This window comes from Microchirus variegatus (genome assembly GCF_963457635.1).
Source record: "Microchirus variegatus genome assembly, chromosome: 6".
Lineage (NCBI taxonomy): Eukaryota > Metazoa > Chordata > Actinopteri > Pleuronectiformes > Soleidae > Microchirus > Microchirus variegatus.
Genome location: NC_139807.1, coordinates 19401876 through 19420981, shown reverse-complemented (window position 1 = coordinate 19420981; position 19106 = coordinate 19401876). Strand labels below are relative to the sequence as shown.

At 39.5% G+C, this 19106-nt stretch overlaps 3 protein-coding genes across 3 annotated transcripts; 2 read left to right on the top strand and 1 right to left on the bottom strand.

Annotated features, from left to right (window-relative positions):
* Window positions 1-3733: 3733 nt before the first annotated feature.
* On the top strand, window positions 3734-12103 carry acsl4a (acyl-CoA synthetase long chain family member 4a). The gene is made up of 14 exons (XM_083891825.1): window positions 3734-4515; window positions 4591-4768; window positions 4858-4967; window positions 5928-6066; window positions 6185-6335; window positions 6661-6784; window positions 6964-7035; window positions 7121-7260; window positions 7356-7528; window positions 7624-7698; window positions 7786-7974; window positions 9294-9408; window positions 10057-10214; window positions 10363-12103. The coding sequence occupies exons 1-14, from the start codon at window positions 4159-4161 to the stop codon at window positions 10518-10520; spliced, it is 2139 nt and encodes a 712-aa protein (XP_083747951.1). The 5' UTR covers window positions 3734-4158; the 3' UTR covers window positions 10521-12103.
* A 126-nt stretch (window positions 12104-12229) lies between these two features.
* nxt2 (nuclear transport factor 2-like export factor 2) lies at window positions 12230-15803 on the bottom strand. The gene is made up of 4 exons (XM_083890966.1): window positions 15688-15803; window positions 15508-15594; window positions 12709-12853; window positions 12230-12428 (listed from the first exon to the last, which is right to left on the bottom strand). Exons 1-4 carry the CDS (start codon window positions 15700-15702, stop codon window positions 12244-12246), a joined length of 432 nt encoding a protein of 143 aa, XP_083747092.1. The 5' UTR covers window positions 15703-15803; the 3' UTR covers window positions 12230-12243.
* A 1323-nt stretch (window positions 15804-17126) lies between these two features.
* On the top strand, window positions 17127-18851 carry LOC310929104 (tripartite motif-containing protein 29-like). The gene has a single exon (XM_083891809.1). The coding sequence runs from the start codon at window positions 17280-17282 to the stop codon at window positions 18345-18347; it is 1068 nt and encodes a 355-aa protein (XP_083747935.1). The 5' UTR covers window positions 17127-17279; the 3' UTR covers window positions 18348-18851.
* Window positions 18852-19106: the final 255 nt, after the last annotated feature.

Below are 19106 nucleotides of genomic sequence, written 5' to 3'. Positions count from 1 at the left end.
AGCCCTCAGGTTTCATTTATAGAGCACTTTGTAAAATATATCTTACAGAATCCTTCACAACATTAGCAGACGGGCTACAGACAGACACGAGGTGGTGCTCAAGCACCTGCCCCTGAGCACTGGGATCAGGTATGGACCGCTTTGAAAGACATTTGTATTCTTTTCTTTTTCCCTCCCCACCCACCAAAAAAAATGATTGTATTAACTTGTTGAGTCAACAGTTGTGTTGCTATAAAAAAAAAATTATCTGAAATGTGCATGCACCTGACACTGTCAGAACCACTTAAATGCAAAATACACAGATCAACATTCTATATTTTAAGTTTGAACATGACTGAAACAGTGGTTCTTTATTAGATGTCTGTGATACAAAGACATGCTGTGGCTTTATTACAATGCTTCTTATTTTTGTTATTAGTGGCTTATCACCAGACACTGCCAGTCAAACTGCACTTTTATTTCCCTAAGTCGTTTAATCATTTCTTATACTTAAAGGTGCCATATGTAAGAATGTGGCCAAAAAACGGTTGCTACATTCAAATTCAAAATACCGAGGTCTTTTAGGTTACGTTTTCTGACGTAACTGGCAACCCGTGGTTGCTCGGCAGCTGAGACTCTACTGACTGCAGTGATTGGTAGACGGCGGTAGGTGGCGCTACATGCCAAAACATGATTTCAAAACATAAACATGATTTGCAGTCTGCAACATATTTTTTTTAAAGGCAAATATTTTGGCTGTACTGTTGTTGTTGGTGAGTTCAGTTTGTTATATGAACATTATTCCTGAGTCTCTGTGACATATTAGGAGGATTTTATGGCCAGTTGCTTTAGATTTATTACATAATGCACCTTTAACCATAACATGTTATATTGGTTACCCATTAAGGCCAGTGTGTCCCAATCTAAGACTTGATATTATCCTTTCACTGTTAAATCCTGTTACTGTTAAATCAGGGTTGTTTTACTTTGGAGATTCCTTAGGTCGCTTATCAGAACTTTAACCTCTACATGAGCTGGTACACACAAAAAAAACTGTTAATCCGATCATTTAAATTCTGTAAATGTTTATTTTATAGCTATTTCTGGCAGACTGTACACAGATGTGTAATGCTGCTTCATCACAGCTCAAAGACAATCCTGCTTTTGCTTTTTTGTCATAGCACTTTATTCCATCATTATGATGATGGTGGTGATATATGACCAAGATCAAAGTAAAACTACATACAATAACAAAGTGCAAACTGTGCACCTGCTGGGAGAGGATGAAGGCTGCTGTGTGGACTGTGATGTTTTTGAGGGCTGAAGGAAAAAAAACCAGGGCAAACCACTCCGGCTGCTGATTGGTTCAGAAATATGGAATCAGATGACGTAGTAGTTCCGGGTCTCTATGTCCTCAGCGAGAGGTAACTGTCGGTCATACAGGCTGAGAGACACGACGGAAGGTAAGGACACGATCATGCCGGCTTGTGGGACTTATTACACCGGGTATCACACACCAGCTTAGCGATGTAATCTCATTGGCGTCTTCATCCCTTTATAGATTTACGTTGGTGTTAATTTGTGTTGACATTTCCCTGAAAATGCCTGTTTTTTTCTTTAATTTAATTCAGTCTCGGTAGCTAACGTAATCAACTTTCCGGCGGTTGCTCAACGATAGCTGTAACGGCAGCTTGTGTGTCGGCGACGGCTTTGTTATCGTCCCGCTCCGCCGCCGTAATAAAACAGGTGTTATACAACATTATGTTTCACTGTAATCATGTAATTTAATGCCGTATTTCGAGGATACTAAATCCAAATTTCCCCGTGTAGCCCGCTGAGCCTTCACAGCGTTTAAATGTTATTTTCCGTGCTGAATGTGAGGTTATTATTCCCCCGTTATATGTTTCTGTGGGTTAAACGACTGCTTCATTTCAGTCATTCACACCCCCCCCCCCCCCCCACACACACACACACACACACACACACACACACACACACACACGGTGTGAGACGCGGGCTCTTTAGTGTGACGTGGGTTTAAAGCTGTGATTGACTGGAATGTTTTGTAATGATTCAGTGGAATAATGATGCCTTCGGGAAGGGGAAGCACACTTAATTCAGGCCTGACTCGAACATATCAAACAGTGTTCCCAGAGGCTGAGATGTCGGTCTTTCCCAGTCAAAATTTCCAGTGTCAATCTTCCTAGTACAGATTAAATCACTTCTCCCGTTCACGTTCACACGTCATATTTTACTCAATTGAAGATATACACAGTGTGGGATTGGGACTATTGATAATCACCAATGTTAACATCCACAATTTTAAATGTGACGAGTCATATTCCCAGATCTCTCAAACTGGAATTATGAATATTAGTCACATAAACCACATTGTAAAGATCTACAATTGACTTAAAGATTCACATGACGGAATAATTAAGTTATTTTTGCTCACACACCAATTAGTGATAGTGAATTTGACCAAGTATGCAGCACTTATCTGGGCCTGGGGAACAATGGGGCGATTGGGTGCCTTGCTCAGGGACACCCCAGCCCTTAGCTGTTCCCTGGATTTGAATCAGCGACCCCCTAAGTTACAATTCCTTTCCTTTTGGCCATGGGCTATATCATTGTGTGCATAACTGATGTTTATCATGGCTTATTTTGAGAATGATTTACTTTCTGTCGTATATATACAGATGTATATATTCAAATCTAAAACAGCTTACCATGCTCCACCAATCCTTAACTCCATGTCAGTGTATGATCGTTGACACACTGTATGAAAGCAGTGGTCGTCAGGAATTGATTGACCTCAATAGTACCTGTATCTTTGTTAGATTCCCATTGACATGGTCTACATACGTAGGTTATCCAACACAGTTGAAAGGTACATCAATGCATTTAGCGAAATTTTACACAGTAGACCTGTTCTCATCCTTGCTATCTCATTTGGAAATGCTTATGCTTGACTTAAAAAGATTCCATCGCAAATCATATCTGGTGTACGCTTTGGCCTGATTTTAACTGAGTTGATACAGCAAAAGAAGCTGGGTTTTTTCTGTTGAATGTTTTTTTAATTATTTTGTTAGTTTTAAGATAAGGTAGAGATACACGCATGTGGCCCTTATCAACAAGTACATGGTGTAATGTTGTTTAAGGGTGGGAACAATAAACATACAAGAAAGAAATGTAGATGTGGTGCGTGTATGGATTAATATTTGTTTTTCCGTGACTCAAATACAAAGAATTTGAAGAAAGAAATAATATTAAGAAAAGTGATAATAATAATCATGTTCTGAATTTGTTACTTGGTGAAAGATGCTCCCACATGACGGCTGATGGCTTAAAATAACCCATCACACTTTTTTCAGCTGTGGATTTAATTTACAGTTCAGAGTGCAACACTTTTTCTTTTTTTTTAACTGCTTCAGCCACACTGTACTGTGAGATCATCACTGAGCTGAGTTTGACCTAGAGTGCCCTCCATACAGAGCATGGAGTGGGGTGAGCCTCAAGAGAATTGTCATTGGCCGTCCACAGCTCGATCCTCTTCAGCATAACCAACCAGGCCGAGTCATTGGCCAGTGTAACTGACTGGACTCAGCACAGTGTCACACTCCCCCCATAACAACTAAATAACTTTATTAGGACCAACAGGTGTTTGAACAGTGCAAGGGAGGAACTACTCCGAACTACTGGAACACACCACTTTAGGAAGTCTCATAAATATGTGAGCTTTGAAAGCTTGTCAGACATATAAAGCAGATACAGAGGCTGTTTGAGCAGGAAAGAGGTGAGTGTCTGAGTGTAGTTAACTATCAGCATAACAAAGTTATTCCAAGTTTGAGAGGAGATTTTAACGGGGCTGATTGAAGTGACTTTAAGATAAAGATGGTATGTAAACTTCACTTAAAGCTGGTGATTTACAAACCATTTTTTGTCAAGGTTCATTGAGTTTATTTTTTATATATATATTTTAAGTGATTTTTTTCTGGGCAAGACTATTTCTGATGGTAATGTGCTTCTGTTTTTTCTCCCCAAATTTTAGGAGTATTGTCAGCGTGACAGTGGACCAATTTTATATTTTACAGTTGTGTGATATTCTCTCAGCTGTCCAGTTCGGGGGATTCCTATTTCTCAAGCCTTCCATCTGGTACAATTCTCCTATAAAGCGGTATGGGACTCCAGGTGGACTCGACACTCCACTCTATTCTCCTCATTCCAATCCACTTCCTGATATGGTTGTACTCCGTCCTGACCTTCCTACCCTGGTACTACATCACCGGTGCTGGCAAAAGAAGAACTATGTCTAACCGGGTGAAGGCCTGTTCCACCTCCGGCCGCCCTGAGGGACCTTACCGCTCTGTGGACCAGTTCGACTCCCTAGCTAAGGAGGACTTCCCAGGCAAGGACACTCTGGACAAGCTGTTTGAGTATGCTGTGCAACGTTTTGGAGAATCACATTGTCTCGGCACCAGGGAGATTCTGAGTGAAGAAAATGAGATTCAGCCCAGTGGTAAAGTTTTTAAAAAGGTAAGAATGCTCATTGAGTTTTTGTGAAGGATGCTTGAAAGAACACAGATGTCTAACTCTTTTCTCCTCTTCCAGCTGATTCTGGGGGAGTACAGGTGGCTGTCCTACAAGGAAATCGACTCTGTTGTCAGTCAGTTTGGAAGTGGATTTGCAGCTTTGGGACAGCAGCCCAAAAGCACTATTGCGATTTTCTGTGAAACCAGAGCGGAATGGATGATCACTGCTCAGGCATGCTTCAGGCGCAATTTCCCATGTAAGCATAGCAAATATACACAAATGTAAATGGTGGAACTTATGCATGTGTTGTTTTTTTACTCAATGAGTGTTTTGTATTCACAACAGTGGTGACATTCTATGCCACACTCGGAGAGGAGGCAATTGCCTTTGGACTGAATGAGACTGGTGTTTCACATCTAGTCACCAGCACGGAACTGCTCGAGACTAAACTGAAAGTGGGTTTATCTCTTTCTGTACTTGATTAGAATCACTCTTTCTGAGTTAAAAAAAGAGAAATTATTTCTCAACATAATGTCTGTTTATTGAAGTAGCCACAATATAAAAAAAAAAAGATGTATTTGGGTCAAGAAAGCTTCTCTGACCACGTAGACAAATGGATGAACACAGTATCTGTTAAGATTAACTGAATCCTCCTGATATAGACTAGACTAAGTTTTGACACAGGAAAGGAAACTCTTTTGATAAGAGTAACCAAACAATTGTGGGAACTTGAACGTTTTCTGTTGCCTTTTTGAATTAAACAGGAGACATAAATTATTAAATGATAGTCCTGCAGTGGTAGCATATAGTATACTTGTGTTTTTAAGCCGTTGACTAAATGCATTCTGACAGTCGTTCAAACTTTAGGCCCTTAGCCAGTTGTGAGAAAGTGTGCTTTACATGAGCTGTATTAATGGATTTGACCTTTTCAATCTTTGTAACGACCTTTATGAGTCATTTATTGAACACATACTTCTAATGTAATGACTGTAACAGATTTACTGGCAAAACATCAGACAGTAGTGAGTGATGATAATGATGTTGCTGACAGTTGGCTTTCCAGATGTATCTTGTAGCCATGAATTTTTGCAAGAGCCTATTTAGTTAAGAACTGCTTACAGCAGGTTGTCAGAACTAATGTCCTGTCTCTGTTTCATACAGTTTATATGAACACAAAGAGAGACATTTTGTCTTGTGGACCTTATCAGGTTTCCCACCCTTGCTTAACCATAGGTGAATTTGAATCAGTTAACGTCACAAAATTCCCAACTTATTGCAGTGGACCTTTTTTTTAGCAAGTCATGCTCATTGTAAAGGTAGAATGTGTGAATATGGAACAAAAAATCTTCCCATTTATAAAATGTGTTATTTGGCATCCTGTTCTGATATCATTGTTGTCCTCTCTTTTTGTGCAGAAAGTGCTTCCACTGTGTCCAAAACTGAAGCATGTGATTTACGTGGACCAGAAGAAAGTGAGCACAGAAGGCTACCCAGCAGGAATATCCATCCACAGCATGCAGGCTGTGTTAGAGATGGGCGCACTGCCTGAAAATAGTGAGTAGTTCTCTGTCCAAACTTGATTGTGCTATTTGCTTTATTATTTTTGTTCAGTTCCTGTCTGAGACGTCTGACACATGCGTTGTAAAAGAATAACTCTTTATTTGTCCTGCAGTGGGGAGGGCTGTAGTGAAGCCCCAGCCCTCTGATCTGGCTGTGGTGATGTATACCAGTGGCTCCACTGGACGACCCAAAGGAGTGATGATTGTCCACAGAAACCTGATTGCAGGAATGACAGGACAGTGTGAGCGCATCCCTGGACTAGGGTAAGTTTAAGTATTCTGTCAGTATGAATTGATACAGTAGGGTGAGAACAGGGCTGTTTCTTGGACCATTCTCCAGTATAGGGCTCAACTTTTATCATCTTTTATTGAGAAATGCATTTCTCCGTTGCTCTTTTATCTATTCCAAGTAAAACATTGATTTGAAGTTGATATTGGTCGAATTTTTTGTCACACAAATCTTTTTTAACACGTAACATAATAACCAGAGAGAACTGTGATCAAAGATGCTCATTGTGAAATGAGGAAAGAACAAACAAAGTATTATGGCTCGTGCTTCTAACCATTTACTCTCTCTCTGTTGATACAGGCCCAATGACACGTACATAGCCTATCTGCCCCTGGCTCATGTTCTGGAAATGACAGCCGAGATCTCCTGTGTCACATATGGTTGTCGGATTGGCTACTCCTCCCCACAGACTCTGTCAGACCAGGTAATCCTCAGTCAGCTTCAACGTCAGGTCTCGCATTCTGTTTGCCAAAACGTGTTCTTCATATTTTTATCATCATGGAGACATAGGTGTGGTTACATTTTTGAAGTAGCCTAATTAGTGTTGTTGTCTTGTGTGAATGATGCATTCAGCAGTTTTTTTTTTCTTCCTGTTTCCTTTAGTCCACCAAAATAAAGAAAGGAAGTAAAGGAGACAGCTCCGTGCTCAAACCCACCCTGATGGCAGCTGTGCCAGTAAGAAACCTGCTTTGTATTCTTTTTTTTTTTTTTTCGCCTACTTGTCATCAAATAAATCCATCCTGTGCTCTCTCCTAAAAAGGAAATCATGGATCGGATCAACAAGAACGTAATGAGCAAAGTGCAGGAAATGAGTATCATTCAGAAGACGCTGTTTACACTGGGCTACAAATATAAGCTGGAGCAGATCAAGAGGGGCTATGATGCACCGCTCTGCAATGCGTAAGAAACCATTACATTGCCCTCAGGGCTTCTACAAATAGAATTCTGTTGTTAAGCCTCAAATTAAATGCACAACAAATGTCGTGTCTTTACAGCGTGTTATTCCAGAAAGTCAAGAAACTGCTGGGAGGACGGGTGAGGATGATGCTGTCAGGAGGGGCACCCCTTTCCTCCGCCACTCAAAGATTCATGAATGTGTGCTTCTGTTGTCCAGTGGGCCAGGGCTACGGCCTCACTGAAACCTGTGGAGCAGGCACCATCACAGAGGGTAAGATACGATTTAAAGTGTAGGGTAAGAGGAGAGATTATAAATGGGAAACGGTAACAATGTAATTCTAAAATATTCTATTCTTAATGATACAGTTGCAGACATCAGCACCGGTCGTGTTGGAGCTCCTCTTATTTGCTGTGAGATCAAACTCCGGGACTGGGCTGAAGGTATGGCTGAATATTTGTGTGGGCACATGCTCTACGATTTAATTCTTTTATATAACCGTAGAGTAATAATCAGCTGTTTTACTACAGGTGGCTACACCAGCAAAGACCAGCCGAACCCAAGGGGGGAGGTCCTTATTGGCGGTCCTAATGTAACCATGGGTTACTACAGGCATGAAGGCAATGATCAGGACTTTTTTGTGGACGAAAAAGGGCAGAGATGGTTCTGCACTGGAGATGTAGGAGAGGTTTACCCAGATGGCTGTCTACAAATAGTTGGTATGTATATTATCGAACCAGTTATTTAGACTTGAAACAGCTAGTATTTTATGATGTAGGCCAGAGGAAGTCGTAACTCTGGTCATCTTAGAACAGAGTTTTTAACGATGCTATTGAGGCAGTTTCTCTGTTAAACCATAAGAGAAAAGAAAGTTCAAAGGATTTCCAACAAAATACCAATTAAACCCACAGAGGATGACAGGCCTGACAGAAAGATGTATGAATAAATATGACTTAAGACCAAATGGACACACACTTGTAGCAAGCTTGTTGACTTTGGCTGTCAGTTTGACGAGAAGTGTGAGCCATAGTACGAGCTGGCCAGGCTAACTTAAATATTTTTTAAGATGGTTAATTATTCTTACCTTAATCTCAGCAATGGCTGAACTGTTTGTTTCGAAACATCAGGGCTTCGTAAACAAGGCAATGACGCAGATACACATTAAAAAACAGCGTTAATTGGAACTTCCGGTCTAGGTCCGCTTTAAATTATTGATCAGATGTTTTAATATTTCCATTAATAACGTTAGCAATTGAATTCCCACATGTTGGATGAGGTAAAATTACTTCTCATTTCAGCCACACAACATTTGTCAGTTCTTATTTTTCCAACACATCAACAAACCAGTTTGGCTTGGTTGCCCTAATTTGCATATCCTGTTTTGCATATACATTCCTGTAGCATAATATTGTCAGATAACATTTCCTAATTTGAATTTTCCTATAATATACATTCCTTAATTTGTATAGTATTCTTTCATTTTGTCATGAGAGACACTATAGTTTAATTCTGGCTTGTAGAATGTTTAATTAACTTATCTTATATATTTATATAATTGTTGATAATATTAATACAATCTTCAGTTATAACAATTGTATTTCTAGTATTATAAATATGGAAAAGAGCGGCTCATTTCTATGTCCGTGATGCCCCGTGTGCCTGACGACACAGTATCCAGCTCTCTACGACTGTACATATTCATATACATGCACACCTTTATTCTTGTACAGTCCCCTCACACTACTGTAATGCCAAAATCTCTGCCTCCATCTCCTGTCATTTACACTGTCAAAACATAAAAAACTAGTTCTGCGGCAGATTCTTTTCACTTTGTTTATCTTGTTATTTCCTGCATTATCAATTTCTAAAATGAAGCCCACGGCTATCATCTGATGGTGTTTGTAAAAGATGCTCCTTTCAAACTCAATTTCATAGACCTAATTTGCATTCAATGTGGTTGTAACTTATGACAGAAAAAACAGTTTGCACGCAATACAAGATCACTGGTTAACTATTCTTTTTTCTCTCTCTCATTTAGACCGCAAGAAAGACTTGGTCAAACTTCAGGCTGGAGAGTATGTGTCTCTTGGTAAAGTGGAATCTGCGCTGAAAAACTGTGTTATCATTGACAACATCTGTGCTTACGCAAACAGGTGCGTAATATATCTTGATAATAAGACAAACTCAACTTTTTCTTTTCACGAAACAGAAGTTTCTTTTTCAAGCACTTTCAGGCAAACTACAGCAATTCTCATGTTGTGGTGCTTTATCAAACACTCATTAAAGGCACATAAACATTTTATAATATCCATTTCTGTGAATCTTCATTTCAGTTAAGTGGGCAGCTCAGAGTTTTGAGAAGATGTAGGACATTTTTCACATTCTTTGCAGTTTGTCTGTTCATAATCATGTCTATGTTCTTATACTTGAGCCGACAAATTCAATGAGTTTTTTGCGTTTATACATAAGAAGTGTCAATACATTAATTCAATATGCACTTCACCTGAATGCTACCAGTGACATTTCACCTCCTTTCAGTGCTTGAACCTTCAGCAACTTCCTAACTACAATGTCAGCTTTTAATTATTCAAACTGGGGATGGGGACATTGAGTTTTATTATGCATCTTGATCAAGAGCTCTCGCAACAAGTTCATCAGGATAAATTTCCATCATCAGTCATGAGTATTTCATGTTAGTGACTTGAAAATGCTGTCTAATTGAAGTCCAGTGGTATTCTGCGAGGCTGCAGGCCAAAATAACTTTATTGACCCTCATACTCTTATAATACTCATCCTTGCAGTGAGCAGAACTACGTGATCAGCTTTGTGGTTCCCAACCAGAAGAAGTTGACAGAACTGGCCAAACAGAGAGGCATCGATGGAACATGGGAGGAGATCTGTGTTCACCCTGAAATGGAAAGAGAAGTTCTGGAGGCGATCAAAGTCGCTGCTGCCAGCAGTAAGAGTCCTTATTATCTTTGCTCTCATGTCTCTCCTGTCCATATCCATGCCTTATTTTACTATGTTGTGTGGTAGAAAATTATCCATTCCTCTGTTCTGATAAACATGACTGAGCGTAACTGTTGTCCCCTTTACTCTTCATCCAGTTAAACTCCAGCGATTTGAGATTCCCATGAAGGTCCATCTGAGTCCCGAGCCGTGGACGCCAGAAACGGGTCTTGTTACAGATGCATTCAAGCTAAAGAGGATAGAGTTGAAGAACCACTATCTCCACCACATAGAGAGGATGTATGGAGGAAAATAGCTTGGACAGTTTCACCAAGAGTCTAAGAGCGCTTTCACACCAACAGCAGTTGGTGCGCACCAAACGATACATTTGAACCAAAAACTCTAGTTCGTTTCGTTTTCATTGGTGTGAAAGCATCAATCGCACTCGGGTCCGCACCAAATCAAGCAGACCGAGACCGACAAAAAGAGGTGGTCTCTGTCCGCTTGACTCCGCACCAAATGTCAGACTCTGGTGCGGTCCCTCTGGTGAGAACGCAAACTCGGGTCCAAACCATATTCTGCAGTAAATGCCATGGACATAGCCTACCTTGTAGGTCTTTGGAGCAATCTTCGTCTCATAGCGCGTCATATCTGCCTGAAAAGACGCGCTATAAGTCTTCGCCGACTCCAGTGCATCAGCTGATTGTTCTCCAGACGCAGCCGCGGCTCATTCTCAAATTGGATATTTTGCCAAAAATGGCCAATACAGAGAATATAATAAACGGAGATCAGAGCAAGTAGCAATGTGCGAATGTGTTGCTCCATAGTGAGTCAAAATTGACGCTTTTCTACCAGAAGATATATACACATTGATGAAACGTCAATCGGGCCAATTTTGGTTCGTTTGCTGGTGTGAAAGCGGACCACACTGGAGTCATATGTTACATAATAACAATTGTATTGCCTGGTGCGGATCAAATAATCAAACGAGTGGTATGAAAGCGCCCTAAGATATCACCATAACCACTGTTTTGTGATCTATAAATATTTCCTTAAAGCAGTTTGTGATCCACATGGAAGTGTCTTGAAAAGCTTAATGCTGTGGATATTAATAGTTGTTTCCTATGTGCTACTTTATATTCACGTGATGAAGTTTTTTGATTGTCGAAGATACAGACTGTAGTGGGTTCCATACCATGGTCACACTCAGCTGCCATCCATTCAAATCTGTTGGCTTTCTATTTGAAGCCTAGCCTACATATATTTTCATTGCACTGTTGTGACTTACATTGAAAATATTACCAACTGTATTCATCAGGCTTCTAAAGCTCTTGTAATGTTGGAGTGCGTTTGTTACTGTGCCTTCAGTCTGCAGTACTTGTGTAGTCGAGCAGAAGTGGGATCTATTAAAAAAAGAAGTAGTTTGAGTGTTTGTTACTAAGAAAATGGCAAAAGTGCCACATTAATGTTTACTTGGGGCTTTAGGAAATATCCCCCCACCCAACCCACTCCATGTTTTATTTATTCAGTTAATGTGTCAATATATTCAGAAAGACCAAAATGTGTACACATAAATGACTCAGGAAGAAAAAAAACAATTTAATATATGAAATTTGGAAATGGTGGGTTTCTTGTATAGGAAAATTTGTTCTAAGTGTTGTGGGGACCTTATTTATTTTAAGTGCAAGTTTGCTTAACTACTAAAAATGCTTCTACACATTAACTGAAGTCACATCTGGCATACTGTAATACAGTGCGTAATTTACCTCAGTTAACAGATTTGTGTACAAATTGGCATCATAAGGTTATTTGAAGTCTGTTCATATTAATGAGTGTTTTTGATGGATTTCCTTGACAGCGTTACAGCTAGTTGTACAGTGATCCTTCTTGTATTTATTATGCCATTTTGATCACAAGGCTTGATCAACACAACGAAAAATAAACATCCTTTTTGTAAACTGAGATGTGTGACATTGGCATTTTATTACAAAGGAAATATAAGATCATGTTTAAATGAGTCCACTGATGAAGAGAGCGCCTCAGCTGTTCCAGTCCTGAAATCGGAAACAGTCACTTGCAATTTTCCAAACAGGCTGGTCATTGTTGGGTGAAGCTTGAGCCGTCAGGAGAAAGTTCTGGTTGAAGAAACGCTGTTTGTTTCCTTCAAACTTGACGGTCCCACCGGTGACCACAAGCAGTGTGGTCTGGCCTTGGGTTGCTTGTTCTGTGAATCAAGAAAAGGAATTACTGGCGTGCAACTACCATGCCCTATGTAGAACATCACATGTTGAAATTATAGACATGGATATTTTCCTACTTAAAATATGTGACACATTTACACACTCCAGGAAACGGGAATGTCCACCACACTTGTGTATGTGTATATTGTGTATATTAATACATTTTATACGATATTATTTGGCTGTAATGATACTGCAGTTTTCACTTTGAAATGAATAAACGATCAGTCTAAACCCATTAGCATTTATGTTGCTCCCACTTACCATGAACTGGCTGACAATCTAGCGTGTGCACTTGGAACTCGCTCGACGGCAGAGACTCAAAAAACTCGGCCAAAGCGTCCTGTCCTGATAAAGCATTGCCATTCCACACCAGTGTCGCTTTGTCCAGATAGAGTCGGGTCAAATTCTGTAAATAAAGACAGCAAAAAGGGAGAATAACGACATAATTTACAAGCAGAATATTGTATTGTTCTCTGCTGCACAGCCTGACCAACACCGACTTGTAGGAGCAATACCGATATTGATATTCAAGTATTGAACAAAAACATCAGATAATGCTAACTTAATTTTGGTGACAAGCGAAATTAAATTCTCTGCATACATATAAAAAGAGCTCAATGTTTGAAAATGGCTTGGCCATTTTTTAACTTAAAGAATAATAAATTATAACAATAATACAAATAAGTAGATTGGTGTAAATCAAGTAGCCTGTTGATCTTGAATCTTGATCAGTAATCAGTGAAATACTACCACAAGTATTAACAGTACTAATTGTAAGGTTTGTTATCATCATGTGCACCACGCGGACAAAAGAAGAGAAACCCCCTGTGACCACAGATGCTAATAGCTCTTTTACACAGGAGACATATTGCCTAGGAGAGACCCAGGGGTTCCTGGTGGCTCTGTTTGGCCACTGTGTCATGTCTGTCTTTTGTGATAAAAGCCCTTATTAGTGGGAAGATTAAGGTTCACTAGAGCACACGCGGAAAAATAAAAAGGTAACAGGTGTTACTGACAACACTAACAACGGCTATTTTCAATTCCATACGAGTCAGCTAGCATGTAAATTAAACTCAGTGAGTATTCATTTGTTATCGACACCTGGACTTTGCCTACTGTGACCTGTCTCCACATCCTCTGCAAAAGTACTCATGTCAGACACATGTATTGTTTTCTCATGTGAAGAGACCAGAGTTTTGAAAACAGAAAAAACATGTTGGCAAGTCACTAATAAGCTCCTTGGAGTAATTATGACAGATCCAACTAAAGGTAGTGATTTATTTTTGTAAACCTATATCATTCAGTACAGTATATTTAATTACTAAGTTTATATAGGTAAGTTGTTTACAGCATTTTATTGTTATTTACATTTATATTTTCACATACTTTATTTATCTTTCCGTTCTTACAATATAAAGAGAAAATTAGAATTTTCTGGCATATTTACGAAAGGTAATTAATCGTGATTAATCCACAGCTACCCTGTGACTTATCTGATTGAAAATGTTAATCTTTTGACAGCCCTAATATACATATATAATTGGGCTGAAAATAAAGAAAATAATTTCTCTACACCTTACTGTTGTTAAGAAATCATTCACATTGTATGAAAGTTATGGAAAGCTTAAAAAAGGTGACCTTTTGGCGTTAAAGGCGACGCAATTAAAATGTGGGTGCACCTTAATTTTCTGCTGGTGCACCTAACTTATTAGTTTAGGTGCACCAGTGCGACCAATGCAAAAAGTTAGTCTGTAGCCCTGTGTACATACAAAGAAGGCGTTCAAACATCACAACTGTAAAATATGGAGGACGCTCAGTTGTTAAATGTTATGTTCAGGGTCAATGAAACCAGATGTTTTTGTTTCTATGTTCAGAGATTGACTTGCTGCCCACTGCTCTGTTATCAGTCACAGGTCATGGCTTCTTCTCCAAAGAAAACAAAACATACATCTACAAAGCAGGTGATAATACAGCATTGTAGTCTTGTGAAGTGGAACACCACAAATCAAAAATCTTAATCCAAGTGATCATTGAATCAGTGATCAATTGCAATTTTGACTGAAATTGTGAAATGATTTGTGATATCAGAGGGAATGGTATTTTTTATACAATTGTTCTCAGTTCCATTTGAAGAACATATTTTAATTTATTACTGTGTGATATTTGTGTAGATCTGTGAGAAACACATATGTTTTCCTGTATAGGTCAACCACCACGGTTGGTGTAGTGGTTAGCACTCCTCTGGCCTTTGCAGCCAGAAGACCCAGGTTGAGCCCCGTTTGGAACATCTTCGGAACAAGGGCCTTTCTGCAAGGAGTTTGTATGTTCTCCCCGTGTGTGCGTGGGTTTCCTCCGGGTTCTCCGGCTTCCTCCCACAGTCCAAAAACATGCGATATGGGGATTAGGTGAATTGGTCACTCTAAATTGACCGTAGGTGTGAGTGTGTGAGTGAATGGTTGTTTGTCTCTATATGTGGCCCTGTGATGGACTGGCGAACTGTCCAGGGTGTACCCTGCCTATCGCCCAATGTCTGCTGAGATAGGCACAGCACCCCCCACGACCCTCTGGTGGAGGATAAAGCGGTGGATAATGGATATTATCCACAATATTTTATCTAAAATGGTAATCCGACACACATTTTGGCTTTAAGAAATATGGCACCTCCAGCAATTTGAAAATGAGTAGGCCGTATAGCAATTTTGAAAAAATTTCGAAGAATCGTTCAGCTCTAATCAAAATTATTTCTGTTAATTTTTTCTCAGTTAAGTGAGTACTTGTTTGGTCCATAAAATGTCAGTTAATGTCCCCCAAAGGAAAGGGAACAAGGACATGTTTACTTTTAAAAGAAGCTGAAAACTCAGAGAGCTTGTTTTAATTATTAAAAAATATCAATTAAAACAGATCAAATCGATGATCAAAATAGTTGAGAAATCAATGAATAATCAATTAATCGTAATACACCGGATAATACACTCGGCGAATCGGGGTCTAGCTTCAGCGTCGTTCGGCCAAAGCTTAATTGTGTATTTTCTGTGAAACAAAGACAGGATCATTACTCACCCTCCTTTTCTTGTCCATACAGTCGTAGTAAATGTTGACAAACTCTTCTGAATAACGACACGACTGGTCCACATGGGTCCTGAAATCCTGTTGTGACAACCACAAATACATCGAGTTAGCCGAATTGCTTGTTCAATCGTTTAATTCAGTCTAAAAGAGCAGCGAACGTTTTAGACTTACCAATGTGGTCGCCATAATGAAGACGGGAAAAACGTTGAGAACAACAATCAAGTGGATAATTGTGAATCTTTATATAATCAAGTTGTATAGTTGTCCTGATTATGATCCAGTATCTGCCGCCATTTTGTTGGTAATATTACTTCCGCCGGTCACCGGCGATACCCTACAAAATAAAAGATTTGCATCTTACTTTCAGACTGTCAGGTTCAACGTCAAACATTTGTTTTTTTTCACAATTTCTAACCACCCTCATTAAAACTAAGTAAGCGCATTTTGTAGGGGAGCAATAACTCTTTCATAAACGACCACCAGAGCCCAAAACCACTTCTTCTGATGAAGTGCACCCAAACCATGCGACTTATCAAAAGAAAAAAGAAAATAATGAGAATAAGAACAATAATAATAACAAAATGTATATAACACAAAAATGTATATAATACAAAACCAGAAACTAACAAAAATAATGAAATAAATCAATACATAAATAAACTAACAACGAAAACAATATAATGCACATTAAAAACTTTTTTTTGTTTGTAATAGTATTTGATATAAATTGTTTTTGGAATCACACTAACTGCTGTCATGTAATCTGGTGTAAGTGCATGCGTTTGTCTTTATTGCTTTGTTCTTTGTAAATGTCACCTGCTGGTTAAAAAGAGTAGCGCTGTGTGAACACTTCCTGTTTTCTTATGTACGTTGTTCTTTACGAAATTTGTAAAGAACAATGTACAATAAGAATAAGAACAATAATAATAACAAAATGTATATAACACAAAAATGTATATAATACAAAACCAGAAACTAACAAAAATTATGAAATAAATCAATACATAAATAAACTAACAACGAAAACAATATAATGCACATTAAAAACTTTTTTTTGTTTGTAATAGTATTTGATATAAATTGTTTTTGGAATCACACTAACTGCTGTCATGTAATCTGGTGTAAGTGCATGCGTTTGTCTTTATTGCTTTGTTCTTTGTAAATGTCACCTGCTGGTTAAAAAGAGTAGCGCTGTGTGAACACTTCCTGTTTTCTTATGTACATTGTTCTTTACGAAATTCCTTTTCAGACAAAAGTATCAGAAATTCGGTCTGCCGGCTTCCACACACCTGCAAACCGGATGTTTTATTTTCCTACTTCCTTTCCCGCTCTTGCACCGCTGAATTATGCGGCTCGGCTATGCCATCCCCCAGAAATAGAAGTGCTGCATATCCATCCATCTGAGTGGGTTAGGGTTTCACAGAGACACACAGAGACACACACACACGCACACACACACACACACACACACACACACACACACACACACACACACACACACACACACACACACATACTCTGCCCACTGCTGCGTCACATGTTGTTGAGCTCAGAGCTCAAACCAGTTCTACTTCTGAGAAACAGAAACTCAAAGCAGTTGTGGTGACCGAGCAGTGAAATGGCAGGAGTTCAGCTGCATAGAGAAACCTTCTCTTGTTCCATCTGTTTGGATCTTCTGAATGATCCGGTGGCTCTTACCTGTGGACACAGCTTCTGTATGAACTGTATTAAAAACCACTGGGACTCAGAGGAGGAAGATCTTCATGCCGAGGCCTGAACTCTTAAAAAACATAATATTAGCAGATTTAGTGGAGGAGCTGAAGAAGACTGGACTCCACACTGCTCCTGCAGATCACTGCTATGCTGGAGCTGAAGATGTGGCCTGTGATGTCTGCACTGACAGGAAACTGAAAGCTCTCAAGTCCTGTTTGGTTTGTTTGGCCTCTTACTGTGAGGAACATCTCCAGCTGCATTATCAATCACCTCCATTAAAGAAACACAAGCTGGTGGAGCCCTCCAAGAACCTCCAGGAGTACATCTGCCCTCGTCACAATGAGTTGATGAAGATGTTCTGTCGCACTGATCAGCAGTGCATCTGTTATCTCTGCTCTGTGGACGAACATAAAGACCACGACACAGTCACAGCTGCAGCAGAGCGGACGCAGAAGCAGAGAGAGCTGTATCTGAGTCTAGAAAACATCCAGCAGAGACTCCAAGACATAGACACAGACGTGAAGGTGCTTCAACAGCAGAGAGAGGCTCTCACTCTATCTGCTGATAAAGCCATGGAGGACACAGACAAGGTCTTCGCTGAGATGAGGCGTCTCCTGCAGAAGAGGAGCTCTGACGTGAAGCAGCAGATCAGATCCAAGCAGGAAACGGAAGTGAGTCGAGTCAGAGATGTTGAGAAGAAGCTTCAGCATGAGAGCATTGAGCTGAAGAAGAGAGAAGCTGAACTGAAGAAGCTCTCACTCACACACGATCACAACCAGTTTCTCCTCAACTACGGTTCACTGTCAGCACTCAGTCCATCTACACACTCGTCCACCATCGATGTTCGTCCTCTGAGACACTTTGAGGTCGTGACAGTGGCTGTGGCGAAGCTCAGAGGTCAACTGCAGGACGTCCTGACCAGAACAAGGACAAACATCTCACTGCCTGTGGTAGATGTTTTACTGCCAGAACCAAGTACTAGGGGTGTAACTAATCCGAAACGAAAACTTTTTCCTACTGCGGTCAAGCTAGCTGAACCTCGGCTGCGCTCCTCATCAGCTTCTAGTGATAGGTCGGTTGTGAACAAGAGCCAGATTAGAGCCGGCTCTTTGAAGTGAATGACTGGAGCTGGCTCGCGATCGAGAGCAATTTAACACATACATACATGAACAGGAGGAAGAGAGACGAGAGGAGACATGGTTGCACATTTTAATTTATGTTTTGTTGAGGATTTGTTCATTTTGATTTGATTTATTTAGACAATGTAGACTGCTTTTATTAAATGATTATGTTTTTGTATTCCTGGATAGTTAAGAGATTAAGAGAAGTGTTTATTTTGGTCTAAAGACAAGTGTTATACTCGTAGTGTTCATGGTCTTGATATTGCAATGCAACAATCGTTTAATAAAAGCTACACATTGTTTCTAGAAGTTTTCCAAAAGGTTTTTCAGTATGTTTTTAAAAACCAATGTTTAAACCGAACTGTGAGTCAAAAACCATGTGACCGAAGGACAGTAACATTTGTCTCTTTAAATATCATAGTTTAATTCTTGTTTGTATTCTTTTTTTCATGTTTGAGGTGAAACAAAGTGCTTGTTTGCTCTTGTTGGCACACACACACCTTGGGCTAAAGTGATGACTTCCTGTCATCACAGCATTGTGTTTGTTTACCATGAAAACCACAAACACAAAGAAAACATATTTTTGTTCCATTAAAAATAGAAAACATTTAATAAACAATGTAAAACAAAATAAAACAGAAGCAGTTTTTTTTTTTAAAACTGTTAACACTAGAACTACCAAGTTCTCGTGTTTTTTTTTTTTATTTGTCACAAAATTCACACTTTGATTGACCATTGAAGAGGGGGCGGAGTCAT